The sequence below is a fragment of the Ylistrum balloti genome, unplaced genomic scaffold (genome assembly GCF_031769215.1).
Source record: "Ylistrum balloti isolate Yb309-2 unplaced genomic scaffold, AGI_CSIRO_Ybal_v1 Utg370072, whole genome shotgun sequence".
Lineage (NCBI taxonomy): Eukaryota > Metazoa > Mollusca > Bivalvia > Pectinida > Pectinidae > Ylistrum > Ylistrum balloti.
The window spans coordinates 595,225-621,540 of NW_026782113.1; the positions used below are offsets into that span (position 1 = coordinate 595,225).

Consider the following 26,316-nt stretch of genomic DNA (forward strand, 5'->3'; position numbering starts at 1 on the left):
CGTACCTGGTTATCGCTTACTTGTACCTGGGTATTGCTAAATCGTACCTAGATGTGGCTAACTCCTAACACTTTATTTAGATTGTATATTAATGACGTCTTCATGTGACTGATATAGTCTATAATGATGGTGGCAACAATAACATTGAAAAGTTCGATATTTAGAAACACTCGTTGAAAAAATAATCATATCACTCGTTAACAAGACATATACTTACTCCAGCTCACAAATAACCGTATCAGATCAGCATGTAGTGGTGTAATTTTAGTGAGACCAATTATTCTTTATTTCATTTCCAGATGATCTGAAGGTTTTTGATAAGTTGATGAAATCTCCGGGCCGTTTTCATTTTAATTTGTCATTTAAAGGGAGGCAACTCCGGTTGCCTAAGCTTTCATTGCATAGGATTAACAAGCCGTTAAGGATTGACTTTGACCGCGTTGTGACGTAAAACATTCTTTTTTAGGTCAGAATGACAAAGTTCGGTAAAATGAATAAACATTAAATAAAAACAAAGTTTCATGATAAGTTTAGTCGATAAATAGGCAATACAGATTATTTCTATAACAGTTAAAAGTTATAATATCTAGTGTATTTTTGTCGCTACAAAATTATGGCAGGTCGGGAGCTTTTCATTTATTTATAAAGAAATATTGATCCAGCACTAAACCAAACTATATAACATATCTTATCACTATATAATATGTCTCATTAATTTTCTTCTAAGATGCCTCATGCACTTTGTAAAATATCTTAGATATTTTATTACATATGTATATACTTTATAAGATATATTCATATACTTTATAAGATATCTTGAATACTTTATAAGATATTTATTTCAAGCAATTATTGATATAAGCATGTATAATATTTTGTTTAATATATTTCTGTAAGACAGATGTATCTCATTAAGACGAGATACGCCTACAGATGTATTTGTAACATAATTTCTACTGAATCAGTATTTCCCCGTGAATAAATGAAACATGTCTTTTATCTTGGCTTGCCTTACAAAAATGTTTATTTCCGTCTCGCGGCAACCAAGAACTCTTTAAAGTTCAGACCACCATCACGATCACGATCATATTTCTTGATCATAAAATCAATATTCTCCTCAAGCATAGATCGATTGGTCTTTTCCAAACATAAGGCGATGTCATCAGGCGTTATCAAGCCATCTTTGTTAGCGTCCAGCTGATTAAAGATCACCTTCATATCTTTCTCCCTGTCAGAAATGCAATGAGAAATGGAGCTATATTGCAAAATTTAGGTTTAATCCTTCATGTTTTTAGAAAATATGTTGCATCTACAATAATTTATTGTTGTAGTTGTTTTTTTCACATGTAGTTAACAGATATCCGGAGTGCTAATAACACCAAAATGCATCACACTTAATTACAGCAATTTTTACACCTAGCTAATTATAAATATAGGCATAAACATGATCTAGCCATTCATGGGCACGTATATTATGACCTAAGCTGTCCTCAACATGTTTGTAGTGAGCTGACCAATCATTGTCACGCATTTGATAATTTAGCCAATCATTTGATAATTTAGCCAATCATTTGATAATTTAGCTGACCAAAGACACGTACGTAATGATAGAGCCAATCAGAAAAATGTACAGTTTCGGAACGATTTAACCAATAATAAACGTATATTCAATAAGTAAGCCAATCATACAACCGTACATTTGTATACATTTCTAGCAAATTATTGGCAAGTACATTTTAGACTACCCAGCTATTAAGCCAATCATAGATACGTACGTTCTTGTTCGGCTGTCCTCCTTACACATCTCATTCATAAACTCGTCCACAGTGACGAACCGGTCCTCGTTAGGATTCAGATCGATAAACATTTTCTGTAATTATAAATCATTTGTCTAAATACCCTGACGGGAAATAATGTGTAGGGGAGATAACTCGCCATTTCATCTTGGACTTGTGAATATATATCGAGAATTTTGGCATTCTGTGCCAGGCTTTAATCTATAGCTTTAAACTGATTACTATTTTGCCGATAAAATTTGTGATATGTTGATAATAATTTCTTTCATTCTTGGGTATTACATGTGTACTTTGTCCCTCATCAATGATATGTAAATGTAAGTCATCACACTGTTCACATGTTCGCTATACTAAGACCAATTTACTAAATTTGTGCGTCATGGATCACTGGTTAAAAGCTACTACTTTTACTAATCCACGTAGCAAGGTTCAATTGATGAGGAGTTGTGCCACTAGTTGGACAATGACCTCTAAGTTTGTAAAAGTACAAACATCCAGACGCTTAGCGCGCACAATTAGACACGTGCTGTGTGTATATCAACTGCATGTATATCCCCCTGCTGGAGTAACACTGATTTCTACCCGGTGATATTACTAGACACGGACTGAAACATCAGGAGTTAACAGTGACTGCCGGCTCAGTACGCTCGACTCACTGAGAGAAAAATTCGCACTTGAGTGAAATCTGTCTTTTCGTCCGACTTTTCGTTTTCTTTGATCAAATCATTCCAGACAAAATTCAAAGTCGCTAAATTGAAGCTACTGTTACAGATATATATGTCTAACTACTAATTCAGGACTATAACTTCTGAAATGTTTTCATTTTGTAAGTCGTAAGACCTACCTTTGCTATTAATTCAACCTCATCCATTGTATACTGTATACTCATAGAAGGATTAAAATCAAATTGTATTAAATGAATTCAAAAGGTTAAATATTAATCACAAACGAATTAGTTGTAAGGTTATATTCTTATGGCGGAAGTCAACCGCGAAACATGGAACTACAATTTATGTATACACCGAGTGCACGTATTTCCATTAAATATAGTTCCGATTTTCTTTTGAAAACACGTAATGGATGCGACACAATAATTCTTCGTTTTCCGTTCAGTCGGTTCATCCGTAAATATTAAACGTCCGGTAATTATTCTGTAGTTCTACCTCAAGAAGTTCCACAAGGTCACTGTGACCCCTGTATAAACTTTCGCTGACTTGAATAACGAGTGGAAAATATTCCATTTACGTGAAATCAGACTGTTTTTAAAAGTTAGTTTAAGTTCTTGTTAATACGTTGCTTTTTCCAGTCAAAAACGGTTTTGAACATTACCAGCACGCGGTTATAACCGCTTCTTTGAGGGACGGAGTTACACGTATACTGGTGTTTTATGATACATCAGCGAGCGGTTGATACATTGTTCCACGCCCTATTTTACAGGCCTTTGGGACACTAAGTGGTATTTTAAATCGTTTTAGTGTCTGATAAAACTGGAAGTTTCGTTTGATGGTTATTTGTTTGTAATACGCTATCTGCCTCGTCCATGCGAACATCAGTGTCAGCCGGGAGACAGTCGTTGTCAACACTAACACGGGGGAATCAGTCGGGTTTTATGAGTGTCTGGGTCAAACGCGCTAGTCTGTATTCTAAGGTTAAGTTTAACATATCAACCTGCTATTTAAATGCACAAGATGTAGACATTTTTTACCAAGATTTGATCTAGTTTTAAGATTTAACACAACATAGAAGATGTTCTGCCAAATTTTGCTGATAATTCATCACCGTTACCAACAAGGTCACAAAAACGGCAAATACATTATCGGTATGTCAACATGTCCTTAATTCAAACTCATATCCGATGAAACTAATATAAAATATAAAGAAATGAAGTCTTCTGCTTCATCGATGACACGCGCGATGAGGGCAAGGTAAACAGCGGGTATACTAACGAACATCGAAGACGTCCAACTTCATATCACACAAAGAAATAGGACATTTTCCGAATATAATATTACGACGTCACACTTATGAAGCTTGACGGAAGGTGTTACTTTTGATTAGGTGATGTAGATGAATATGGCGTTTTCTTGATTTCAAATTCTGGTCGATATAACCGATGGTTAATAAATCTCTGCTGTTTAAAAAAAGGAAGATCTTATCACCAAACTCATCGAAGATGTTGTAAGCCAGGAATTTCACCATTTTCATCTTTTGGACTAATTTTTCATGAAATACTCTCCAATATTTTCTGTTTCAAACCATGTATTTGTATACCACTGCACCTTCCCTCGTTATCAGCAATGCCTAGTTCTATTTGTATACAGAGAGAAAATGCATGTCTGTAGGATAAGGTAACTAGGCAGCTTGTCTGTAGGCACAATAATAGACCTATAAAGCAAATCGTCAAGTGTCGATTTAACATCAGAATTAAGGTATAAAGTCTTGTTTTGTTTTAACTTCCGTGACAAAAAAGTAACCAATACCTCCTCTGTGACAGACCATGTCACTAATACCTCCTCTGTGACAGACCATGTCACTAATACCTCCTCTGTGACAGACCAGGTCACTAATATTTCTCTGTGACAGACCAGGTCACTATATCTCCTCTGTGACGGACCAGGTCACTAATATTTCCTCTGTGACACACCAGGTCACTAATATCACCTCTGTGACAGACCAGGTCACTAATATTTCCTCTGTGACACACCAGGTCACTAATATTTCTCTGTGACAGACCAGGTCACTAATATTTCTCTGTGACAGACCAGGTCACTAATATCTCCTCTGTGACAGACCAGGTCACTAATACCTCCTCTGTGACAGACCATGTCACTAATATTTCTCTGTGACAGACCAGGTCACTAATATCTCCTCTGTGACACACTAGGTCACTAATATCTCCTCTGTGACACACCAGGTCACTAATATCTCCTCTGTGACACACCAGATCACTAATATCTCCTCTGTGACACACCAGGTCAATAATATCTCCTCTGTGATAGACCAGGTCAATAATATCTCCTCTGTGACACACCAGGTCAATAATATCTCCTCTGTGATAGACCAGGTCAATAATATCTCCTCTGTGACGGACCAGGTCACTAATACCTCCTCTGTGACAGACCATGTCACTAATATTTCTCTGTGACACACCAGATCACTAATATCTCCTCTGTGACACACCAGATCACTAATATCTCCTCTGTGACACACCAGGTCAATAATATCTCCTCTGTGATAGACCAGGTCACTAATATTTCTCTTTGACAGACCAGGTCACTAATATATTCTCTGTGACAGAAAAGGTTACTAATATTGGCTCTGAGACAGACCAGGTCACTTATATTTCCTCTGTGAGAGACCAGGTCACTAATATATTCTCTGTGACACTCCAGGTCACTTATATCTCATCTGTGACACACCAGGTCACTTATACCTCCTCTGTGATAGATTCAATCACATGTAAAACGAGGTACTACATTTTCCAGGGTTCACATTGTAGTATGAGGTACTGAAGGGGTTCACATTGTAGTATGAGGTACTAAAGGTGTTCACATTGTAGTATGAGGTACTGAAGGGTTCACATTGTGTATAGGTAGGGTTCACATTGAGGTACTGAAGGGGTTCACATTGTAGGGTTCACATTGCTAAGTAAGGTACTGAAGGGGTTCACATTGTAGTATGAGGTACTGAAGGGTTTCACATTGTCGTATGAGGTACTGAAGGGTTCACATTGTAGTATGAGGTACTGAAGGGGTTCACATTGTAGTATGAGGTACTGAAGGGGTATTGAATGAGGTACTGAAGGGGTTCACATTGTAGTATGAGGTACTGAAGGGTTCACATTGTAGTATGAGGTACTGAAGGGGTTCACATTGTAGTATGAGGTACTGAAGGGGTTCACATTGTAGTATGAGGTACTGAAGGGTTCACATTGTAGTATAAGGTACTGAAGGGTTCACATTGTAGTATAAGGTACTGAAGGGTTCACATTGTAGTATGAGGTACTGAAGGATTCACATTGTAGTATGAGGTACTGATGGGGTTCACATTGTAGTATGAGGTACTGAAGGGTTCACATTGTAGTATGAGGTACTGAAGGTACTGAAGGGTTCACATTGTAGTATGAGGTACTGAAGGGTTCACATTGTAGTATGAGGTACTGAAGGGTTCACATTGTAGTATGAGGTATGAAGGGTTCACATTGTAGTATGAGGTACTGAAGGGGCTCACATTGTAGTATGAGGTACTGAATTCACATTGTTGTATGAGGGGTTCACATTGTAGTATGAGGTACTGAAGGGTTCACATTGCAGTATAAGGTACTGAAGGGGTTCACATTGTAGTATATGGTACTGAAGGGGTGAAGGGTTCACATTGTAGTATGAGGTACTGAAGGGGTTCACATTGTAGTATGAGGTACTGAAGGGGTTCACATTGTAGTATGAGGTACTGAAGGGGTTCACATTGTAGTATGAGGTACTGAAGGGGTTCACATTGTAGTATGAGGTACTGAAGGGGTTCACATTGTAGTATGAGGTACTGAAGGGTTCACATTGTAGTATGAGGTACTGAAGGGGTTCACATTGTAGTATGAGGTACTGAAGGGTTCACATTGTAGTATGAGGTACTGAAGGGGTTCACATTGTAGTATGAGGTACTGAAGGGGTTCACATTGTAGTAAGGGTTCACAGGTACTGAAGGGGTTCACATTGTAGTATGAGGTACTGAAGGGGTTCACATTGTAGTATGAGGTACTGAAGGGGTTCACATTGTAGTATGAGGTACTGAAGGGTTCACATTGTAGTATGAGGTACTGAAGGGTTCACATTGTAGTATGAGGTACTGAAGGGTTCACATTGTAGTATGAGGTACTGAAGGGTTCACATTGTAGTATGAGGTACTGAAGGGGTTCACATTGTAGTATGAGGTACTGAAGGGTTCACATTGTAGTATGAGGTACTGAAGGGGTTCACATTGTAGTATGAGGTACTGAAGGGGTTCACATTGTAGTATGAGGTACTGAAGGGTTCACATTGTAGTATGAGGTACTGAAGGGGTTCACATTGTAGTATGAGGTACTGAAGGGTTCACATTGTAGTATAAGGTACTGAAGGGTTCACATTGTAGTATGAAGTACTGAAGGGTTCACATTGTAGTATGAAGTACTGAAGGGGTTCACATTGTAGTATGAGGTACTGAAGGGGTTCACATTGTAGTATGAGGTACTGAAGGGGTTCACATTGTAGTATGAGGTACTGAAGGGGTTCACATTGTAGTATGAGGTACTGAAGGGGTTCACATTGTAGTATGAGGTACTGAAGGGTTCACATTGTAGTATGAGGTACTGAAGGGGTTCACATTGTAGTATGAGGTACTGAAGGGGTTCACATTGTAGTATGAGGTACTGAAGGGGTTCACATTGTAGTATGAGGTACTGAAGGGGTTCACATTGTAGTATGAGGTACTGAAGGGGTTCACATTGTAGTATGAGGTACTGAAGGGGTTCACATTGTAGTATGAGGTACTGAAGGGGTTCACATTGTAGTATGAGGTACTGAAGGGTTCACATTGTAGTATGAGGTACTGAAGGGGTTCACATTGTAGTATGAGGTACTGAAGGGGTTCACATTGTAGTATGAGGTACTGAAGGGTTCACATTGTAGTATGAGGTACTGAAGGGTTCACATTGTAGTATGAGGTACTGAAGGGTTCACATTGTAGTATGAGGTACTGAAGGGGTTCACATTGTAGTATGAGGTACTGATAGGGGTTCACATTGTAGTATGAGGTACTGAAGGGGTTCACATTGTAGTATGAGGTACTGAAGGGGTTCACATTGTAGTATGAGGTACTGATGGGGTTCACATTGTAGTAGTATGAGGTACTGAAGGGTTCACATTGTAGTATGAGGTACTGAAGGGGTTCACATTGTAGTATGAGGTACTGAAGGGGTTCACATTGTAGTATGAGGTACTGAAGGGGTTCACATTGTAGTATGAGGTACTGATGGGGTTCACATTGTAGTATGAGGTACTGAAGGGTTCACATTGTAGTATGAGGTACTGAAGGGGTTCACATTGTAGTATGAGGTACTGAAGGGGTTCACATTGTAGTAGTATGAGGTACTGAATGAAGGGGTTCACATTGTAGTATGAGGTACTGAAGGGGTTCACATTGTAGTATGAGGTACTGAAGGGGTTCACATTGTAGTATGAGGTACTGAAGGGGTACACATTGTAGTATGAGGTACTGAAGGGGTTCACATTGTAGTATGAGGTACTGAAGGGGTTCACATTGTAGTATGAGGTACTGAAGGGGTTCACATTGTAGTATGAGGTACTGAAGGGGTTCACATTGTAGTATGAGGTACTGATGGGGTTCACATTGTAGTATGAGGTACTGAAGGGGTTCACATTGTAGTATGAGGTACTGAAGGGTTCACATTGTAGTATGAGGTACTGAAGGGGTTCACATTGTAGTATAAGGTACTGAAGGGTTCACATTGTAGTATGAGGTACTGAAGGGTTCACATTGTAGTATAAGGTACTGAAGGGGTTCACATTGTAGTATGAGGTACTGAAGGGTTCACATTGTAGTATGAGGTACTGAAGGGGTTCACATTGTAGTATGAGGTACTGAAGGGGTTCACATTGTAGTATGAGGTACTGAAGGGGTTCACATTTAGTATAGTATGAGGTACTGAAGGGGTTCACATTGTAGTATGAGGTACTGAAGGGGTTCACATTGTAGTATGAGGTACTGAAGGGGTTCACATTGTAGTATGAGGTACTGAAGGGGTTCACATTGTAGTATTGTAGTATGAGGTACTGAAGGGGTTCACATTGTAGTATGAGGTACTGATGGGGTTCACATTGTAGTATGAGGTACTGATGGGGTTCACATTGTAGTATGAGGTACTGAAGGGGTTCATATGGTAGTATGAGGTACGGATGGGTTTCAAACGTTATTGTGGTGATCGCTAAGACCCTTATGTTTCACAATCGCTCCCGCTGGTCACACCCAGGAGTCATTGATGGGCAACACTTTAACAGTTAGTAACGATATCACCTACTTACATTAGCGGGTTTCATCCACTATGGTAACTGGAGTTACAATAGTTAAGTGGTGTAGACAAACCGACTTGTGCATCGAGTTCCAACAATGGGTGTACACATGTCATCGTGTCCCCTGGTAATTATATAACCCTGACTAACTTCAATAACATGTACGATGTCATTTAGCCGCTTCCAAGCTTTATAATTGTTTAAGGTATAAAACCGATACTGTGGGATATATAGCTGATATTTCAATCTCATCTCTACATCTGGTTGATAAGTTTGTTGGCTACGGTGTGGTTTCGAGGCATTATCAGAAACAAACTTGATAAATACTTTGAATGATAACGAACTAACAACCATTTTCCTAAACAAAGGTTGCCCCCCTCCTACTCATAGCCACCATACCCCCAACCACAGCCCCCTTCAACGGAAAAAGAATGTGAAATAGCGCTGAACGCAACAGATAAGATGAAGGTATGCTAATTAAATTGAAGGTTCTATTTTATTCGTGGTTTGATTGAAATTTCTCTGTTTTTATTGGAGGGATGGTTTTGAGCCACTATTTCGTCCTCATAAACACAGAACAAAACTGTTTCCTGGTAGATTGATGACGAAGAGAAACAGGTTGAAGCTCTGAAATAAGAACAATGTCAGGAATGATCGCTTAATAAACTGTAGTTTTCCCGGTTTTGACGGGTGTGTTTTTTTTCTGCTGAAAACGTCAACTACGATAAGGGCTTTAGGTATACAAACACTTATCGCGTTAAGATCACATGAGTGTGAGACTTAAATGTATACCATGACCCTGGCATATATTCCACTATAAAAATACCACGCAACTTCAGTAGGGAATTAAAAACAACACCGATAACCTATATAGAGAATGAGGGTAACTGTAACGCCTTGAAATGAGGGGCGGGGTCAGTTATCTAATCGATAGGTATTAAGATGCCACATCATTGTGTGAAGTGTTGAAGTAAGGCGTGACACCACTAGTTCAGATTTTATCGTAAAATGGATTTTTTTTAATGTTTACGTTTTCGTTTTATCATCAGAGTTTGTTTTTACTGTATATTTTTGTAAATAATGTTTTCTTTCTTCTTTATCTGTGTGATTGATATTCTGACAACTTAACGCCACAAAAACAGTATTGCAACCAGACGCGACATTTTTATTCAACTTTAAGAGGTCTTTTCAATCTCTGACAATTAAAAGTGTAGTACCTGTTTTTCCATGCACTTTTCATTAGAACTTATTCATTGATTCGGAGCAGTCACGACCAGGTATATGTATTATCTATGTTTAATCAAAACCTACTTTTGATGAATTAACAAATTAAATCGACAATCTTTCGTATATGCGCTGACTCTGCTGGAAATGAATATCATTGTGAAATAGATAGAGTTACCTCTCTACACCTCTACACTTGCTGTTTTATCCTGCAGCTGGCGCCGCCATTGTCGGAATACACCTGCCACATGTATTTTTGCTGTATTTGGCAGTGACGGAAAACAGCTGTATTTAAGTACGTGCATCAATTTGACAGAATTAGATTCTAATTTATCAAAAAATTACATTTAAAAAAATTGACTGATGAAATAACCGATTCTACTTTTTATAATTAACAAATTGGGCTGGGTCCCCGGTCATGATATCTTGGAGTATCTCTCAACAATATATTTTGCTTTATCGCTCTACTTTCGTGAATAAATATCTTTACTATTCCGAGATGGATATGACGAATTTTGGGTATGTACACTAGTTAATCAACATTAACAACAATTTAGATAGATAATCACGGCAGATAAACATTTTAGGTCTTTTATATGCCCCGACCTACATCCTGACCCGAATCTATCAACAACTTGACTGGAAGTGGGTTAAGATTCTACGTCACCAATGCCTGTAAGGAGCGTTTTAATTGGCTAAGACCATGTGAGGGAAACACTTCGAAAAAAACTGTACAGGTTTTAGTTTTTGTTGAATTTCGTTTTGCGATTATTACATCAATTTTAGACTCAAATTATTTTAGAATTGTGATAGTATGCTAGTTTTCAAGCATATATTTATGTTCGATCCTGAATTTTGTCGTTTCAACACTCTACTTTGTCTCGTGTTAAAACCAAAAGTTATGACCTGATCTTCAGTATGTGCATAAAATACAAGTATACTGTCCCCTAATTATATTATGACATTATTTACGTTTTTAAGCTGCATGCACTTGTTACTCAATATGTTTTCACCATTTCGAATGAGATCACTCCCTGCCTATCAGGAAAGTTGCCAAACTACATCCGTGCCTGAATTATCAGGTCCCTGTGATATCTATAATATTTAATTGTTTAAGTTAGAGTGCCGAAACTGTCTTATATGATCTCCACCTTCTGATACCATATCTCTCTCGACCTGCTTTTACAAAAGTAAATACGAGGATTTCCAGACGTTGAGAGTAAATCGTAAATAGAGAATGAAAATGACCAGATTTACCACGTATTTGTAAACATGGCAGATTCGCAAGGCATGATTTTCACCTAGTATTTACATTTCGCATGTGCAATAGATATATTTTTTATTTTTACCACAGGAAATACACGTGAATTGATGAGTTGACCTTCAAAACAAAGCGGAAGTAATCAGACCAACAGGTCATTATGGACGGTGCCTACATGAAATAACATCGGTAACACAAACTTTTGTCGATATGGATTGTTTTTTTCGGGCTGGTATTGTAAACGAACATTTTTTTTTGCGGAAATGATATTATCACGCTTTCCGCTTTGTAGATATTGCTCTAAAATATGATAGCGTTAATTGTCACTTCTGTGTATTGCTTATAGAAAGCAATTGTTGTATTGATGCGCAGATTCCTAATTGCGCTTATTTGCCGAAAAGTGTTCATATGCTTCCATTTGTACTAAATCAAGGATACATTGTACATTTGTAATGAACAGATTTTCGTTCACAATTTTTAGGCGACACGAAGTATTATGATCACTAAGAAAATATAACATACGACCGAATTATGTTATGATTATAAAATTGGGTCGAGTTGGATATTTTTTTCATTTTTAGACATGTTTATGTTAATATTATCATGAAAACTGTACGTAATGACAGCAGCCGATTCGCCCACGATTTGTTTACGATGTGCGGGAGTATAATGCTCCCTAATCCCGAAATGCGACAACAGAATACGTTGAACCGTGCGCGGAAACACGTTGGTGACTGCGGTGCTAGTCAAAGAGCTCTTTCTATCAAAACTGGTTAATAATAGTGTTTAACTCCCGTTATCGTTGATTAAACAGTCATTAAGATAACAAATTCATGTAATGTTCTATAAACGTACTTTTTGGAAGGTGGCTTTAATTTTTTAATGAGAAGATTTATGGATGCTGAAAAAAGTTAACGAGGGCGCTACTTCGAAAATGTAGAGATAAAATACCAGATTATTCCTTTATTTAATATCGTAACATGTTCGTATCTTACTGTTGTTTTATAGGCTGGCCTTGTTTTTCACATTCTTATGCTGCGAAAAGCTCTGGAATCCTGCTCAATAGATTCTCAAATGAATTTTTCATATTTTTATCAGGACAATTACTGACGAAGTTTGAAACAGAACACACTGATTTACAGCAATGACCTGAAGTGGTCAAAATATATCAAAGCTCACAAATACATTTTTGTCATCGATTTAAACAGTTCCATCTATGTAGGCTGGTGTAACTTCAGAGAAGACAAGCGAATACAACTGTACTGCTATCTCCAAGAGGTGACTAAATCTCTCGCTATACATTACCGCACTTTCGGCACATACGTAATTTAAGAAGGAACTGTACTGTGTTATTTGTTGGGTAAACTTTTGATGAATATATTACTACTGATACTAGAAAAAAACCCCAAAAAAACAGGAGCACTTATCACATTCTGCACAGTAAAGACAGTCTGTTTGATATATGGGTAAGTTTGACAAAACCCAAATATAATGAAGATATCGTGTCGTTTTTAAACAATCAGGTTTTCACAAATTATTTCAACACTCAGCAACACATACTATAGCAGCACTATAAGTCTGTGTTTACTTCATAATGTGTTTAAGAAACAAAAAATGCTCCGATAATGTCGAAAAGAAAACTTCAAATGGAAATTTCATTTTAAGACCATTCGCCATTTTTTTTTGTTATAAAATCAAGTAACGCGCTCGCTTGTATGCGGTAGGGTTTGAAATAGAACTTGCTTTTTGTCGTGACTTTATGCTCTCGGCTTGACGTTGGTAAATGAAGTGCCGTCGTTATGAATGATACAGGGTATCATGACAGTATATAACTTAGTTCCTACCTCCATACTTTCTTTTCATAAAAGTGATAAGAAATGATAATGGGTATAGCACATGCATGACATAAGTAACATGATATTTTTTTAACAGACTAGACTTTAGGAGAAATTATCAACATTATGAATCTAATCCAGAGGGTAAGATGTATCTTTCCGCTGTCATGAACATAAACAATAACAAGTCATTTGAAAATAGTATGTGTTGATGATGTGGCCATTGACGCACGCTTTATAGTGCTATCCAACCGAAATATCATAACTTGGATACTGTAGCATGACACCCAACCCCGTCATACTAAACTGACCATAGGCTAGCAAGTTCCCAAGCATCATATTCATTGTTGAGTGAGGTATTATCTTAATGACTTTAGATACGGCACGTCATGGGGACAGAACTCATAACCTTCCACGCTTTGGCGAAAGCTCAGCTCGGTGAGTTATATATAGTGTCTAGAGAGGCATTCGGAGCAAAATGAACTTTACAAAAGAGGGAACAAAATTATCCAGAATAAAGTAGATTTTTTACAATAATCGAATAATGACAGCAGGTAAATATTTAAGCTCCACCTGCAAAGTAAAGGGGCTATATATATTTTGTAATGTTCGGTATTGTTTTGAAACGTGTAAGAGATTTTGTTTGTATTAACAGAAAATGTATATGCTAACGTAGTTGTTTGGATACTGTGGCGTTTGATTAAAATGGACGTAGATTCCTTCTAACTTCAAAACAGCAAATTATTGTACGGAACTGTTTAAAAGTCATACGCGTCATTTCAGCTTTATGAAATGACAAAATACAGAAGAAAAAAAATCATTTTTAAGATTAAGGTGGTATGTCTGATCGTTTGACATACTTTGCGTTGTATACAAGATTTACATGTAAATATCCGTACATTTCACACAAATAGAACGAATGCATACAACTCTATAATAACTGTTCATTTAAACCATCTGTTTACAGATAAAGGCTCACTGAGAGATTCAAAAGAAACTACTCAGTTGGTATTTTATGTTTGTTTACAAACACATGTAAAGGAACACACAGTGTAATGGGTTCACGATAAACGTTACAATAAGCTAGGCGATCAACAATACAAGTAGATTGTAAATACCTTAGGTTTGAATTGTTAACATTTAAAACTTTAATTAACTCTAGCGATACAGGCGAGGCCACGAAAGGGTCGCTATTGTCTATTGCTTTTGGTCGTTTATCATATTTTCTATGTGAAATTATGTTATAGCATATCTTTCTTACTTACTGCAATTTCGAATGACGCGCCTTGGAATCCTAGAGCCACAACAGCGTCCCTAAACTGCAACACAGTAATTGCACCGGCTTTTGCCTTGTCAGCCTTCTTAAAGAAATTGAGATACGACTTCTTTTTTCTCGTCTTTTTTCTCGTCTTTTTTCTCGTCCTTCTTCTCTTCTTTTTTCTCGTCTTTTTTCTCTTCTTTTTTCTCTTCTTTTTTCTCGTCCTTCTTCTCTTCGTTTGTGTGCTCTTTTTTCTCCTCCATTTTGTCGTCTGCCATTATGTTTCCCGCCTCCGTTAATATGTAAGGATGTTTCCTCCGATGTCTATCTTTATTACTTCCTATCGATATTTGACAGGAATATCTCTGAAATTGACGTGACGGCATTTTATATACCCTCACAAGTACCCGTCCCTCTGAAAGTAAAGATCACGTGACCGAAGATAAACAGTTCACCCCCACCCGTATACATTTATTAACTATATACGTTAAGCTATTTAAACCACGTGACATCTAGTTTAGATTTATGCTAGGGACGTTCCTTCTTCAATTTCTTATGCAAACAAGACATGTCCGTTTCATTTAAATTGTGTGATAAAATAAGATTTATTGATGGTCCGGATTAACATTTTGAGCTCGATCTCACACTTACACTGTCTGAGGGCGATTTGGGGACAGGGATTGGCTTTGGAAAACAAAACAAAGGAAAACGCTTAGAAATATCCACGTAACAAGTACACACTAAATAGTTTATTATAGATTAATTTATTACAATATCCGGTTGACATCGCGAATGCAATATATTTCATTCCTATCATTCGACATCCCTGCTTACGTAATAATCAGTTGATATCAGACACATGCGTCGAACTCGCCCTAATGGTTACATTGTTCTCTCGGCTGGGTACAAACTCGTCATAATGGTTACATTGTACTCTCGGCTGGGTACAAACTCGCCCTAATGGTTACATTGTTCTCTAAATTGGGTACAAACTCGCCCTAATGGTTACATTGTTCTCTCGGCTGGGTACAAACTCGCCCTAATGGTTACATTGTACTCCCGACTGGGTACAAACTCGCCCTAATGGTTACATTGTTCTCTCGACTGGGTACAAACTCGTCCTAATGGTTACATTGTTCTCTCGACTAAGTACAAACTCGTCCTAATGGTTACATTGTTCTCTCGGCTGGGTACAAACTCGCCCTAATGGTTACATTGTACTCTCGAGTGGGTACAAACTCGCCCCAGCGGTTAAACACTAGATCAGAAAGTTATGTTTTTGAGTGTTTATTCTGATGTCAATTCCCCAGACCCTTATCCATATGTGACCCTGGATGTTGGTGTCTCCCTCTTTACACACGTCCTCATAAGACCCTGGCTGTTGGTGTCTTCCTTTTGACACCCGTCCTCATATGACCCTGGATGTTGGTGTCTCCCTCTTTACACCCGTTTTCATATGACCCTGGCTGTTGGTGTCTTCCTCTTTACACCCGTCCTCATCAGACCCTGACTGTTGGTGTCTTCCTCTTTACACCCGTCCTCATATGACCCTTGCTGTTGGTGTCTTCCTCTTTACACCCGTCCTCATAAGACCCTGGCTGTTGGTGTCTTCCTCTTTACACCCGTCCTCATAAGACCCTGACTGTTGGTGTCTTCCTCTTCACACCCGTCCTCATAAGACCCTGGCTGTTGGTGTCTTCCTCTTCACACCCGTCCTCATAAGACCCTGGCTGTTGGTGTCTTCCTCTTCACACCCGTCCTCATAAGACCCTGGCTGTTGGTGTCTTCCTCTTCACATCCGTCCTCATAAGACCCTGGCTGTTGGTGTCTTCCTCTTTACACCCGTCCTCATAAGACCCTGGCTGTTGGTGTCTTCCTCTTTACACCCGTCCTCATAAGACCCTGGCTGTTGGTGTCTTCCTCTTCACATCCGTCCTCATAAGACTCTGGCTGTTGGTGTCTTCCTCTTTACACCCGTCCTCATAAGACCCTGGATGTTGGTGTCTCCTTCTTTACACACGTCCTCATAAGACCCTGGATGTTGGTGTCTCCCTCTTTACACACGTCCTCATAAGACCCTGGCTGTTGGTGTCTTCCTTTAGACACCCGTCCTCATATAACCCTGGATGTTGGTGTCTTCCTCTTTAAACCCGTCCTCATCAGACCCTGGCTGTTGGTGTCTTCCTTTTGACACCCGTCCTCATAAGACCCTGGATGTTGGTGTCTTCCTCTACACCCGTCCTCATAAGACCCCTGTTGGTGTCTTCCTCTTTACACCCGTCCTCATAAGACCCTGGCTGTTGGTGTCTTCCTCTTTACACCCGTCCTCATAAGACCCTGGCTGTTGGTGTCTTCCTCTTTACACCCGTCCTCATATGACCCTGGATGTTGGTGTCTTCCTCTTTACACCCGTCCTCATAAGATCCTTGCTGTTGGAGTCTTCCTCTTTACACCCGACCTCATAAGACCCTGGCTGTTGGTGTCTCCCTCACCCGTCCTTTACCCTGGCTGTTGGTGTCTCCCTCTTTACACCCGTCCTCATCAGACCCTGACTGTTGGTGTCTTCCTCTTTACACCCGTCCTCATAAGACCCTGGCTGTTGGTGTCTTCCTCTTTACACCCGTCCTCATAAGACCCTGGCTGTTGGTGTCTTCCTCTTTACACCCGTCCTCATAAGACCCTGGCTGTTGGTGTCTTCCTCTTTACACCCGTCCTCATATGACCCTGGCTGTTGGTGTCTTCCTCTTTACACCCGTCCTCATAAGACCCTGGCTGTTGGTGTCTTCCTCTTTACACCCGTCCTCATAAGACCCTGGCTGTTGGTGTCTTCCTCTTTACACCCGTCCTCATATGACCCTGGCTGTTGGTGTCTTCCTCTTTACACCCGTCCTCATATGACCCTGGATGTTGGTGTCTTCCTCTTTACACCCGTCCTCATAAGACCCTTGCTGTTGGTGTCTTCCTCTTTACACCCGTCCTCATAAGACCCTGGCTGTTGGTGTCTTCCTCTTTACACCCGTCCTCATAAGACCCTGGCTGTTGGTGTCTTCCTCTTTACACCCGTCCTCATAAGACCCTGGCTGTTGGTGTCTTCCTTTAGACACCCGTCCTCATAAGACCCTGGCTGTTGGTGTCTTTCTTTTTAAAACCGTCCTCATAAGACCCTGGCTGTTGGTGTCTTCCTCTTTACACCCGTCCTCATAAGACCCTGGCTGTTGGTGTCTTCCTCTTTACACCCGTCCTCATAAGACCCTGGCTGTTGGTGTCTTCCTCTTTACACCCGTCCTCATAAGACCCTGGCTGTTGGTGTCTTCCTCTTTACACCCGTCCTCATAAGACCATGGCTGTTGGTGTCTTCCTCTTTACACCCGTCCTCATATGACCCTGGATGTTGGTGTCTTCCTCTTTACACCCGTCCTCATAAGACCCTGGCTGTTGGTGTCTTCCTCTTTGACACACCTGCTGTTGGTGTCTCTCATAAGACCCTGGCTGTTGGTGTCTTCCTCTTAACATCCGTCCTCATAAGACCCTGGCTGTTGGTGTCTTCCTCTTCACATCCGTCCTCATAAGACCCTGGCTGTTGGTGTCTTCCTCTTTACACCCGTCCTCATAAGACCCTGGCTGTTGGTGTCTTCCTCTTTACACCCGTCCTCATAAGACCCTGGCTGTTGGTGTCTTCTTCTTCACACCCGTCCTCATAAGACCCTGGCTGTTGGTGTCTTCCTCTTTACACCCGTCCTCATAAGACCCTAACTGTTGGTGTCTTCCTCTTTACACCCGTCCTCATAAGACCCTTGCTGTTGGTGTCTTCCTCTTTACACCCGTCCTCATAAGACCCTGACTGTTGGTGTCTTCCTCTTTACACCCGTCCTCATAAGACCCTGGCTGTTGGTGTCTTCCTCTTTACACCCGTCCTCATAAGACCCTGGCTGTTGGTTTCTTCCTTTTGACACCCGTCCTCATAAGACCCTGGATGTTGGTGTCTCCCTCTTTAAAACCGTCCTCATAAGACCCTGGCTGTTGGTGTCTTTCTTTTTAAAACCGTCCTCATATGACCCTGGCTGTTGGTGTCTTCCTCTTTACACCCGTCCTCATAAGACCCTGACTGTTGGTGTCTTCCTCTTTACACCCGTCCTCATAAGACCCTGACTGTTGGTGTCTTCCTCTTTACACCCGTCCTCATCAGACCCTGGCTGTTGGTGTCTTCCTCTTTACACCCGTCCTCATAAGACCCTGGCTGTTGGTGTCTTCCTCTTTACACCCGTCCTCATAAGACCCTGGCTGTTGGTGTCTTCCTCTTTACACCCGTCCTCATAAGACCCTGGCTGTTGGTGTCTTCCTCTTGACACCCGTCCTCATAAGACCCTGGCTGTTGGTGTCTTCCTCTTCACATCCGTCCTCATATAACCCTGGCTGTTGGTGTCTTCCTCTTTACACCCGTCCTCATAAGACCCTGGCTGTTGGTGTCTTCCTCTTCACATCCGTCCTCATAAGACCCTGGCTGTTGGTGTCTTCCTCTTTACACCCGTCCTCATCAGACCCTGGCTGTTGGTGTCTTCCTCTTTACACCCGTCCTCATAAGACCCTGACTGTTGGTGTCTTCCTCTTCACACCCGTCCTCATAAGACCCTGGCTGTTGGTGTCTTCCTCTTCACACCCGTCCTCATAAGACCCTGGCTGTTGGTGTCTTCCTCTTCACACCCGTCCTCATAAGACCCTGACTGTTGGTGTCTTCCTCTTCACACCCGTCCTCATAAGACCCTGGCTGTTGGTGAGTCCTCATAAGATCCTTGCTGTTGGTGTCTTCCTCTTTACACCCGTCCTCATAAGACCCTGGCTGTTGGTGTCTTCCTCTTTACACCCGTCCTCATAAGACCCTGACTGTTGGTGTCTTCCTCTTTACACCCGTCCTCATAAGACCCTGGCTGTTGGTGTCTTCCTGTAGTTACATGTATAAACTTTCTTGTTGATGTCTCCCTAAATACGATGCATAAATTGCAACATTACTTTTTATCTGTTTCTTACACATTGACTGATCTCCAAGTAAATCTAGAAAACTCTGACCTGCACCAATAATATACACTGGGAAAAACAGCCGGTGTATAAATGTTCACTGTATGATACAATAACGCCAGGCGTGGTTATAGCTCTATCAGACAATGATAGTTCATGCATTTCATATATAAAGCTGAGCATTTTTAAATGCCTAAGTGAAGAAAATTGTATACTGCATTAGAAAATATCTTGATGATAGCTTTCTCCTTAATTTAGCATGACTTACTAGAGAGGGTATAACGAGCCAAGTGGTACAGTAAACAAGAGATAGGAAGTGCGCCAATATGTATATCCCCAATATTCTGGGAGGATAAAGTGGAAATTAGTGTAAAACGACTTGTCAGACACACAAAGGTATTTCCATACTTTTTTGTTTCTAGAAAGAAGCATAATGTGGCATACACGGCGAAGTGCATTATAAGAAATATTCGGTATTCTCAATATTGTTCGCAACCTTACAAACATTTTCTGTTATCCTATACAGTGTTTTTACCTATTGCCGTTCACAAAATTTATACCTGTAAACTTAATTTAGATAGATATTTAGATAACCACATGTCTGGATAATAACTTAAAACGTGTTGTGTATGAGTACAATATCTAAAAAAAATCTTATCTATTAATGTGTTGATGTTTAAGACGAATAGAAATTTTAGTTTGATGTAAACATCCACCACATGGTCATCCTCCGGTATCGTGTACGAAACTCACAATCTTCACAATAGTACTTACAGGAATCATTTACTTGTAAGATGTTTTTCCTTTTTATGAATCATAAAGCAATTAATTTTCATCAAAATCACATGACTTCGTCAAACATTTTCATCAAAATCACATGACTTCGTCACACATTTTCATCAAAATCACATGATTTCGTCAAACATTTTCATCAAAATCACATGACTTCGTCAAACATTTTCATCAAAATCACATGATTTCGTCACACATTTTCATCAAAATCACATGACTTCGTCAAACATTTTCATCAAAATCACATGATTTCGTTACACATTTTCATCAAAATCACATGACTTCGTCAAACATTTTCATCAAAATCACATGACGATGAAAAATCTCATGACTTCGTCACACATTTTCATCAAAATCACATGACTTCGTCAAACATTTTCATCAAAACCACATGACTTCGTCAAACATTTTCATCAAAATCACATGACGATGAAAAATCTCATGACTTCGTCACACATTTTCATCAAAATCACATGACTTCGTCAAACATTTTCATCAAAACCACATGACTTCGTCACACATTTTCATCAAAATCACATGACTTCGTCAAACATTTTCATCAAAATCACATGACTTCGTCACACATTTTCATCAAAATCACATGACTTCGTCACACATTTTCATCAAAATCACATGACTTCGTCACACATTTTCATCAAAATCTCATGACTGCGTCAAACAATTTCATCAAAATCTCATGAATGCGTCAAACAATTTCATCATGTGTTAAATATACATATGATTGACCTTCTTATATCACAACCTGTGTGATGCTTCGATAAGGACACCGTCAACTTCCCTAAAGCAGTACGAGGCGTATCGGCTCTAAACTATAAAGTAGGAATTTTATATTAAATTTTTTATTTCTTTCTACCACACGGAAGTAGCAACAGAATCAATTTTTTAAGCCGAATTTAATGTCTCCTCTTTTAAAGACTGTAATAAAATAAAGCCGACAGTAATATTTGTCTAAATACTTTTAAAAAGTGATATCAGCCATACCAACAGAGTAACACCCAGTGTCTCTAAGGTTGAAAGGTAATTTCAATCAGTCCTCGTTTTGGCTTTCCAAAACCGAATAAATAACAGTTATATTCAGAAAAATGAGTACAACCGTCAAAATTCGGAGTTTGGTTAGCATGTTGGAAATATCAGATGTAGAGATTACGAAACTTAACAAGTACCATGGACAGCGAAACAGCAAAAAGATTGGATAGTGTACCGCCACAGACGTCGAAAATAGGTTGTATCTAGTTAACGTAATTCTGAGATAAAAGCTACAAAAAGAAATTAATGTGTCTGGTATGTCTCTACATTACCTATTATCATGTATACCTTTAGTCTTTTGTGTTGAGAATCTGCCGAGTTGAGTACAATATGATTACAGTCCCTGAGCCAAAGTTATTAAGGCGGTAGTACGTGATCCTTGCTTGTGGCACAAAATTAAATGGGATCACAAGGATTTCTTAAACCGTTGTCAGCGTAATCTGACCAAGTTAAGTATGCTACTGTGTCCAGACATTTCGGTGGGATGACACTTTATACTCATCAGTCAGTGTCCTCATCTAAAGTGGTCTTCATAAGACATTGACATATTGCACTAACCTTCGAATTTAACCTCTGTACTATGGAACAGCCAGTGTTATATGAGAACGGGTGTCAAGAGAGATACCAAGAGTGTGACACGAACAACAAAAAGGAGCCGACAGGGAAAATGAAAAGCCAAGAACCCGGATGTTGCTATAGGGACTTGCAATATAGCTTTTGTTAGCCTCCTCTTCTAACCATTATGGGAGGAATCTGTAGACACAACGCGTGTAAGGAGTTGTGTACATGTACCTGTAAACAGATCTGACCTAGACAATCTACACTATGAACGTTGTCCAAATTTCAGTCGAATGGTTTAGGCATTGTAGATACAATACGCTTATTAGAAATGGAAGTTTGATTGTTGTACTGATTTGTTTAAAGAGGGAACGCGCATGAGCAGATGTAAACGGTTTTTATGTTATGACGCACGCATAGAAAGGATTAGAAATCCTAAAGATACAGGTAAATAAAAACAAGACGATACCAACATGTTAACGTAATCATATTCCAAAGTTAAATTCAATAAGACCATGTGTTCCGAAAGAGTAAGCGAGCGTCTTCTGCTTCATCAACGACACCCGTGATGTGTCAATTCAACCAAGTAATGTCACATTTTCAAATACGAACAAGGTATACATTAACGGAAACAACAAGCGGGAGTGTTAACGACGTCTCTCGTCCCATCAGAGTAAAGTATATAAATATGACTGTGGGAGTCTCTCACCGCCTTACCCTGTCAAAGACGTCTCCCGTCCCATGATAGTAAAGTATACAGATATGAGACTGTGGGTTTCTCTCACCGCCTTACCCTGTTCAAGACGCCTCTCGTCTCATGATAGGAAAGTATATAGATATGACTGTGGGAGTCTCTCACCGCCTTATCCTGCTCAAGACGCCTCTCGTCTCACGATAGGAAAGTATATAGATATGACTGTGGGAGTCTCTCACCGCCTTATCCTGTTCAAGACGCCTCTCGTCTCATGATAGGAAAGTATATAGATATGACTGTGGGAGTCTCTCACCGCCTTATCCTGCTCAAGACGCCTCTCGTCTCACGATAGGAAAGTATATAGATATGACTGTGGGAGTCTCTCACCGCCTTATCCTGTTCAAGACGCCTCTCGTCTCATGATAGGAAAGTATATAGATATGACTGTGGGGTTCTCTCACCGCCTTATCCTGCCCAAGACGCCTCTCGTCTCATGATAGGAAAGTATATAGATATGACTGTGGGAGTCTCTCACCGCCTTATCCTGCTCAAGACGCCTCTCGTCTCACGATAGGAAAGTATATAGATATGACTGTGGGAGTCTCTCACCGCCTTATCCTGTTCAAGACGCCTCTCGTCTCATGATAGGAAAGTATATAGATATGACTGTGGGAGTCTCTCACCGCCTTATCCTGCTCAAGACGCCTCTCGTCTCACGATAGGAAAGTATATAGATATGACTGTGGGAGTCTCTCACCGCCTTAGTCTCATGATAGGAAAGTATATATATATAGACCGCCTTATCAAGACTGTCATGATAGGAAAGTATATAGATATGACTGTGGGAGTCTCTCACCGCCTTATCCTGCTCAAGACGCCTCTCGTCTCACGATAGGAAAGTATATAGATATGACTGTGGGAGTCTCTCACCGCCTTATCCTGTTCAAGACGCCTCTCGTCTCACGATAGGAAAGTATATAGATATGACTGTGGGAGTCTCTCACCGCCTTATCCTGTTCAAGACGCCTCTCGTCTCATGATAGGAAAGTATATAGATATGACTGTGGGGTTCTCTCACCGCCTTATCCTGCTCAAGACGCCTCTCGTCTCACGATAGGAAAGTATATAGATATGACTGTGGGAGTCTCTCACCGCCTTATCCTGCTCAAGACGCCTCTCGTCTCACGATAGGAAAGTATATAGATATGACTGTGGGAGTCTCTCACCGCCTTATCCTGCTCAAGACGCCTCTCGTCTCACGATAGGAAAGTATATAGATATGACTGTGGGAGTCTCTCACCGCCTTATCCTGCTCAAGACGCCTCTCGTCTCACGATAGGAAAGTATATAGATATGACTGTGGGAGTCTCTCACCGCCTTATCCTGCTCAAGACGCCTCTCGTCTCACGATAGGAAAGTATATAGATATGACTGTGGGAGTCTCTCACCGCCTTATCCTGCTCAAGACGCCTCTCGTCTCACGATAGGAAAGTATATAGATATGACTGTGGGAGTCTCTCACCGCCTTATCCTGCCCAAGACGCCTCTCGTCTCATGATAGGAAAGTATATAGATATGACTGTGGGAGTCTCTCACCGCCTTACCCTGTCAAAGACGTCTCCCGTCCCATGATAGTAAAGTATACAGATATGACGTTCTCTCACCGCCTTATCCTGTTCAAGACGCCTCTCGTCTCATGATAGGAAAGTATATAGATATGACTGTGGGAGTCTCTCACCGCCTTATCCTGCTCAAGACGCCTCTCGTCTCACGATAGGAAAGTATATAGATATGACTGTGGGAGTCTCTCACCGCCTTATCCTGCTCAAGACGCCTCTCGTCTCACGATAGGAAAGTATATAGATATGACTGTGGGAGTCTCTCACCGCCTTATCCGCGATAGGAAAGTATATAGATATGACTGTATCTCTCACCGCCTTATCCTCAAGACGCCTCTCGTCTCACGATAGGAAAGTATATAGATATGACTGTGGGAGTCTCTCACCGCCTTATCCTGCTCAAGACGCCTCTCGTCTCACGATAGGAAAGTATATAGATATGACTGTGGGAGTCTCTCACCGCCTTATCCTGCTCAAGACGCCTCTCGTCTCACGATAGGAAAGTATATAGATATGACTGTGGGAGTCTCTCACCGCCTTATCCTGCTCAAGACGCCTCTCGTCTCACGATAGGAAAGTATATAGATATGACTGTGGGAGTCTCTCACCGCCTTATCCTGCTCAAGACGCCTCTCGTCTCACGATAGGAAAGTATATAGATATGACTGTGGGAGTCTCTCACCGCCTTATCCTGCTCAAGACGCCTCTCGTCTCACGATAGGAAAGTATATAGATATGACTGTGGGGTTCTCTCACCGCCTTATCCTGCTCAAGACGCCTCTCGTCTCACGATAGGAAAGTATATAGATATGACTGTGGGAGTCTCTCACCGCCTTATCCTGCTCAAGACGCCTCTCGTCTCACGATAGGAAAGTATATAGATATGACTGTGGGAGTCTCTCACCGCCTTATCCTGCTCAAGACGCCTCTCGTCTCACGATAGGAAAGTATATAGATATGACTGTGGGAGTCTCTCACCGCCTTATCCTGCTCAAGACGCCTCTCGTCTCACGATAGGAAAGTATATAGATATGACTGTGGGAGTCTCTCACCGCCTTATCCTGTTCAAGACGCCTCTCGTCTCACTCACCGCCTTATAGGAAGAGTATATAGATATGAAACTGACTGTGGGAGTCTCTCACCGCCTTATCCTGTTCAAGACGCCTCTCGTCTCACGATAGGAAAGTATATAGATATGACTGTGGGAGTCTCTCACCGCCTTATCCTGTTCAAGACGCCTCTCGTCTCACGATAGGAAAGTATATAGATATGACTGTGGGAGTCTCTCACCGCCTTATCCTGCTCAAGACGCCTCTCGTCTCACGATAGGAAAGTATATAGATATGACTGTGGGAGTCTCTCACCGCCTTATCCTGCTCAAGACGCCTCTAGTCTCACGATAGGAAAGTATATAGATATGACTGTGGGGTTCTCTCACCGCCTTATCCTGCTCAAGACGCCTCTCGTCTCACGATAGTAAAGTATATAGATATGACTGTGGGAGTCTCTCACCGCCCTATCCTGTTCAAGACGCCTCTCGTCTCACGATAGGAAATAGATATGACTGTGGGAGTCTCTCACCGCCCTATCCTGTTCAAGACGCCTCTCGTCTCACGATAGGAAAGTATATAGATATGACTGTGGGAGTCTCTCACCGCCTTATCCTGCTCAAGACGCCTCTCGTCTCACGATAGGAAAGTATATAGATATGACTGTGGGAGTCTCTCACCGCCTTATCCTGCCCAAGACGTCCCATGTTGGTAAAATATCTAGATACAAGATTCAAGATACAAGAACATTTTTCTGTCGCGCACAATAAAACATGTAACATTAGCTCAGAAGAGCTATTATTACGACAAACATATAAAATATAACACAGGGTCACAGGCGGAATATTGAAATATAATTCAACAAAACACGCATAATGTCATAGGCACGTAATTGGCATGATATAAACATAAACTTTACCACAGTGAGGTACTGGTACATAGCACAACTACAAATACTACAGCTGAATGAAATTGCAAAATTAAATGACAATCACAGAGCTAATTGATCTTAAAAATTGATTAGGAAATAATCAAAAACTTATTTTTGATAGTAAAAATAATGTTGAGTAAGAAAAATAAAAGAAACTAGTGTTAAAACACATAAA

The 26,316-nt window shown here is 40.4% G+C and overlaps 1 protein-coding gene across 1 annotated transcript; it reads right to left on the minus strand.

Annotated features, from left to right (window-relative positions):
• Window positions 1-1,023: 1,023 nt before the first annotated feature.
• LOC132549650 (uncharacterized) lies at window positions 1,024-25,917 on the minus strand. The gene is made up of 4 exons (XM_060213603.1): window positions 25,891-25,917; window positions 14,446-14,541; window positions 1,776-1,870; window positions 1,024-1,228 (listed from the first exon to the last, which is right to left on the minus strand). The coding sequence occupies exons 1-4, from the start codon at window positions 25,915-25,917 to the stop codon at window positions 1,024-1,026; spliced, it is 423 nt and encodes a 140-aa protein (XP_060069586.1).
• Between the last annotated feature and the right edge of the window lie 399 nt (window positions 25,918-26,316).